At 38.6% G+C, this 6000-nt stretch overlaps 1 protein-coding gene across 1 annotated transcript in view; it reads left to right on the plus strand.

The window, feature by feature from the left end:
• RELN (reelin) overlaps positions 1-6000 on the plus strand; it is a 551032-nt gene that overhangs the window by 429688 nt on the left and 115344 nt on the right. Inside the window, exon 30 of the mRNA XM_004390724.1 lies at positions 2452-2684. Coding sequence (XP_004390781.1) covers positions 2452-2684 — 233 coding nt within the window. The remainder of the gene's footprint in view (positions 1-2451; positions 2685-6000) is intronic.

Genomic DNA, 6000 nt, shown 5'->3' on the forward strand with positions numbered 1-6000 from the left:
AATGGATTGAAGAATGGTGAGTGAATAGACTACACAATGGGTATGGCCTTCTCTCAAGATGTTTAGCTATGTAGTTAGAGACAGACCTAAATCCAGGGAGAATTTTATTTTCTCTTGTTTTGTTTTTAAAGGTAGGGAGACTTGAGTATATATGCCTGAATCTTCAAAGGTGCTCCAGTAAATATTTGTTGAATTGTATTATGAATGAATCATGAATGGAAAGTTTAAGATGAATTATATATTTAATATACCTGAGAGTGTGTCTACACCACAACATTACCTAATTTCTAAAGCACAAACCTGTCAGAGAACTGAAATTTCCAATGGCTTGCCTACCTTAGAAACAGCGGAAGTCATAGTAAGTCTAAGATGAAAAGCTAACTATGTGGGCCCAGTGTGGCCACTCTCACCACATGCTAACCAGAGGCTATTTAGTATGGGTAATATAATAAAAGGGAGTGGTGTTAGAAGAGTTTAATCATGCATCTGAGGGGTGCATGATTACAGATGTTCAGTTATAGTAATAATTATATTTGTATTTTATTATAAATTATATCTCATATTTTATAATATTTAATTATGATTGTATTGAGATTTTCCTATGTAAACTTGGGGAAACCCTGGTGGCGTAGTGGTTGAGTTTGGCTGCTAACCAAAAGATCGGCAGTTCAAATCTACCAGGCCCTCCTTGGAAACCCTGTGGGGCAGTTCTACTCTGCCCTGTAGGATTGCTATGAGTCAGAATCGACTCGACAGCAATGGGTTTGTTTATATAAATTCGGATAGATGAGTCCGATAAAATATCTACTAACCAAATTGTAAATCCTTCTCAGGGATGCTTTAAATAGCTCTGAGTATAGAAATAGGAAGATTATTAAATCTTCTTTGGAAAGACTAAGTAAAGCTACCTTATAGTCACAGGGATGAAAGGGTTGACCTCTTGACTTCTGGCCCAATATTATTTGCCTATGGCTCTACTTTTCCTTCATCCTTTATTCTTTGGGCAGAATCATGTTTTTTTGATTACTTACTTCAATTTTTCTTCTATAAAATTTGACTATTCTTCTTTATAAAATATTTTGCAATAAAATCCTATGATGGTTCCAACCAACAAATGAAATAAGATAATAATAGGCCATTCATATAAGACAATGTGTGGTTAAGTAAATATCAGGAAAAGAGTTTGCCATTTACACTGATCAAAAAATGTAAACAAAACAGCAATAAAATTCCTTTATAGGTTTATTAATTTAGAAAGAAACTATCTTAAACTGTAATAATACCCAGTGTTGTAGTAAAACTGATTCATTTGAACCCAGTCAATACTAAATGAACACATATACCTAGAAATTTTAAACTGGTTCTATATTTTTACCTCAGTAGTATTACCAGTAGGAATTTATCTGGTGATAACAAATCAACTGAAGAAAAAACGATTCTTTGCAATGCTACAAGTAATAACCAAATAATACTAATACATTACACAAAAAATAGAAGAAAAGTTCTAGAAGTGTAATAATTACAAGTATATGACCAAAATATACATTTCCTTGTAAATATCAGAAGAGAACACAGAAAAATAAAAACAGTTGTGCTACAGTATTGGGATTTAAGTTGCATTTTTAAAAATGCTTTCTTAAATGTTGCTGTTCCTGTGATGACAATCCCCTACATGAATGCACAGAACAGTACTAGTTTTAGTTCTGGATTACGTTGCTTACTTGATACTGTGGGAAAAAAAAACAACAAAAAAACAGCTCTTTTATCTAAGTTGGCACTGATTTCTTACTGAGCTTTTGCAAGAAAGCAGAATAAAGATGTTTGTTCCACTGGAAGCAGAGAGGACAGCCCTCTCTTCAGGTAACCTTCCTTATCCTGAAGAGGGTGGCTGCTTCTCCATCTTTTCTTTTCCTCCGTTTATACCCTCTGAGAAGAAAGGAAAAAGCAGTGTCTTAGCTGTTTATCTTTTTTCTGAGACTCCAACACCACAGATGCTCTGCTCCTGTCTTCCCTCTTACAAATCCCAAGAAATCCGCAAAATGAGCAGCTGGTCCAACCTTCTATTCAAAACACCTGTTTGTACTCAGCTGCTTACCAAAAGGTTGGAAGTTCAAGTCTAGCCAGGGGTGCCTCGGAAGAAAGGTGTGCATATCTACTTCCCAAATATTAGCCATTGAAAACCCTATGGAGCACAGTTCTGATCTGACAAACATGGGGTCGCCATGAGTCAGAGTTGACTCAATAGCAATTGAGTTTTTTTGTTTGTTTGTTATCGCTTGCCTAGACAGAGAATTCCAGAATCTGTGGACCAGTTTTGGTTGGGATTGAGCTGCTTATTGTTGTAAATTTAATACAGGCTCAGTAGGAAGGATCCTGGCTACTGTAGCACCTATTTTGTTGAATGATGACTTTGAACCAAAGCCTTGTATAATTCTGTCCTTCCTTTAATAGCTAAACATAGGGTGTGCCAATCAATTCAGCAACGCTTCCCCAGTTCTCCTTCAGTACTCTCATGATGCTGGTATGTCCTGGTTTCTGGTGAAAGAAGGCTGTTACCCAGCTTCTGCAGGCAAAGGATGTGAGGGCAACTCCAGAGAACTCAGTGAGCCCACCATGTATCACACGGGGGACTTTGAAGAATGGACAAGAATCACCATTGTTATTCCAAGGTCTCTTGCATCCAGGTAAAGTAGATCATTCCTATTTTGTGCTATAGCTTCCATTCCTTGGAAACATATCTTTACTGAATATCTTGATGGCCTAAAAGAATGCATATAGCCTAAGGATGCCTATCTGAGAAATAACTCTTAAGGAAAAGGGCTCCAGGACAAAACATGGCAGGGTGGGGGGGCGGGCGTCTGTGCACATGATGGACCTCTCTCTTTATGTGGTCTTTCATCTTAATGTTTTTCAGAGTTAAGTGATCCCAGAGTTTGCAGAGAACAAAAGTAGAAGCTTCAAGGCTTTATCTTATGTGCCACATTATATTGGGCAAAGCAAGTCGTAAATGTGCTTTAGGTTTTTCTTAAGCCATCACTTCTAGGTACAATTTCTTTACCAGTTGCCTATTGCTACATAAAATGCCACTCCAAAACTTAGTGGCTTCAAACAACAAACATTTATTTCTCATGATTCTGTGGGTTGACTGGGCAGTTCTTTTGTTGGTCTCACCTGGGTTCACTCATGTGGCTGTATTCAGGTGATGGGTTGACTGGGGATAGACAACATGTCTGAAGCCTCAGCTGGGATGTCTGGTTCTATCTCTCCAAGTGGGACATCATCTTCAAGGAGGCTAGACCGGACTTCTTCACATTATGGCAGAACACTCCAAGAGGCAAGCTCTGTGTCCAAGTGATTATTAAGCCTCCGTGTCATGTTTGCTAGTATCCCATTGGTCAGAATAAGTCATATGGACAAGCCTAAAATCAGTGTGGCAAGAGGCTACTCAAAAGAATAAATACTGTTGTTGTTGTTGGGTGCCATCGAGTCGATTTTCAACTCATAGCAACCAGATGTGACAGAGTAGAACTGGAAGGTATGATTTATTGGGGGCCATTATTATAACAGTCCACCACAGTAATAATTCAAGATGCTCCATGGAGCTCAGGAAATTCCAAAAGTCTGAATGCTATTTTACACACTGGAAAGCTCTGGCTCAAGGGTCTCTAATCTTAATGGCATCTTCTATCTAGAGCAAAGGCACTCTTGCTTCTCAGCACCACTACCACTTCTGCTAGCACCTACCCTGACTGATGTCTCACTTCAGAAATATGGCACCTGTTTTAAGACCTCTTCCCATTCATTCAGCAAACATTTATTGAGCACCTAGTAGGTATTGGGCATTTTGCTGGACCTTTGGATACAATGATGAGCAAAACAGGGAGATAGACAAAGTAAACAAATTACTATGCAACATTTCAGTTATTAATAAATGTTACAAAGAAAAGTTAAAGCAGGGAAAGGAAGAGGTATTGATGGAAGCAACTGGGTAGAGGATGGTACCATGCGCTGAGTTAGGTAAAACTAGAGGAGTTTCAGGGGAAGAAAAGCAAAAATTTGGCTTTGGATATGTTGAATTTCCTATAAAACAGCCAAGCAAAAATATAGTATAGACAATTGGATATATAAACCTTGAGATTTATATGTAAAAGTTTAGGAGTTAGGAACATGAAGATGATAAATAAAAATCCATGGTATGGATAAAAAGAAAGTATAAATAGAAAAAGACAAGAGATGTAAGGACTGAGCATTTGGAGGTCAGGAGGATGAGGATGATCTGGCAAAGCAGACTAACAAGAACTACGAGATACAAGGAAAGCCAGAAGTATATGGTATCCCAAAAGTTAAGAAAATGATCAACAGGCAGACATAATCTCCCATACAGTAGCCCTGATATATTTAGCTCTTCCTCATTACCAGACCCTTCCCAAAATGAAGGGTTTATTTCAAAAGTGTGGTCTACACTGTTGTGCCACAGAATCTCACGTAAAGATATAAATGAAACTAGCCTCCCAAATCTGGTCTAAGGCTGATCTCTCAGCCTACTCCATTCTAATATTTTAGAATATCTTGTTATAATATAAGATTATAATAATATTTTATTTTGCATTGCTCCACAAGCTGGGTCCTACCTTTGAGCTACTCATCTGGCTCAGGCTCTCAAGCTGTATATGTAACAGTCCAGCCCTTATACTCCTCAACTCCATCACTGCCCTCCTCCCACTGTGCTTTTATGAAACTTTAGCCCAACCACAGCCCTTCCAAATAGATATTTGCAGCATACCGTGCAGCTGGGGAGCATCAAGTGGTGCATCTTTTCTGCAGTTAATATCAGAGTGCCGGAAGACATCACTATGAAAAAGTAGTCAACACAATAAGGAGCCAAGGAACCAAGGCTTCAGACTGGTTCATTCCAGTTCAAACCCCTGCTGACAATTTGCATTTCTAACAACTTCCCAGGAAGTTGTATGTAAGAATCACCAGTGATCCCCAGGTGATTTCTATGTATAACTTCCTGGGAACTTGTTAGAAATGCAAATTTTCAGCAGGGATTAGAACCAGAATGAACTGGCTAAAAGCCTTGCCAAGAACACAAATCTGCCTTGATCTCAAAGCCAGATCATATACAGCTAAATCTGAAATGGCAGGCTGCTTGATGTTGAGTGGAATAACCTAATTGCTAAAGCTACATGAGAACATGAGAAATAAGAGAAGGTTGTCCTTAGTATCACAAAGTAAGCCAATATTTTGAGGCTCCCAATGTATCAATATTTTCTTGGACCTCAGCTTTTGGAGATGAAATTTTCCCTCATTAGAATCAAGCATCCTGGGTAATCTTGAATACCATCCAGCTTGCTAGTTGATAGCATTTGTGATGAAAAGCCCTCTAGTATATAACAGGAAATATGTTTCTACTTTAGCCCAAGTAAACGAGCTGTTATTGATCCTTCTACAGTATGTTCAACAAACTCAGATATCTCCAAATGGAGTGTTGGAAAGCTGAGAATTACAAGTGCTAAAACGTTGCTCTTTCAGAAATAATTCTAAACAGATTTTCTCAAAGCAGCAATTTATGCTCATATTAATTCATCTGATTCTTGCGTACAGAGGAGAGACAGTGGTGGCAGTACCTAAATGTATGCTAACACATCCCTTCCAACTCTCAGAGGCATCCCCATCCAGATATACAGCATGCCATGCAGTCTGTTCTAGGCTCCTTATGCAGAATGCAAAAGATGGTGTCTCTGAGCAAGGCTAAACGCAGCTGTTTTGTATTCTGAAGAATATCTCCTCCACCTCTACCCATTACCACTGTACATCTGCACAGGACAAACACATGCACAGGAACCTCCTCAGTTTGAAAAACAGATGCAGCATCTCTCTGAACTATGTGATGGTGGAAGGGTAGGGTGTAGAAACCTGTTCTCCTAGTCACTCAGAGAATCCTCCAAGCAAAGGTGAAAATAGGGAATGGAGAAAGAGAAATAGAGTTTTATCTTT

The sequence above is a fragment of the Trichechus manatus genome, unplaced genomic scaffold (assembly GCF_000243295.1).
Source record: "Trichechus manatus latirostris isolate Lorelei unplaced genomic scaffold, TriManLat1.0 scaffold00326, whole genome shotgun sequence".
In the NCBI taxonomy this organism is placed as follows: domain Eukaryota; kingdom Metazoa; phylum Chordata; class Mammalia; order Sirenia; family Trichechidae; genus Trichechus; species Trichechus manatus.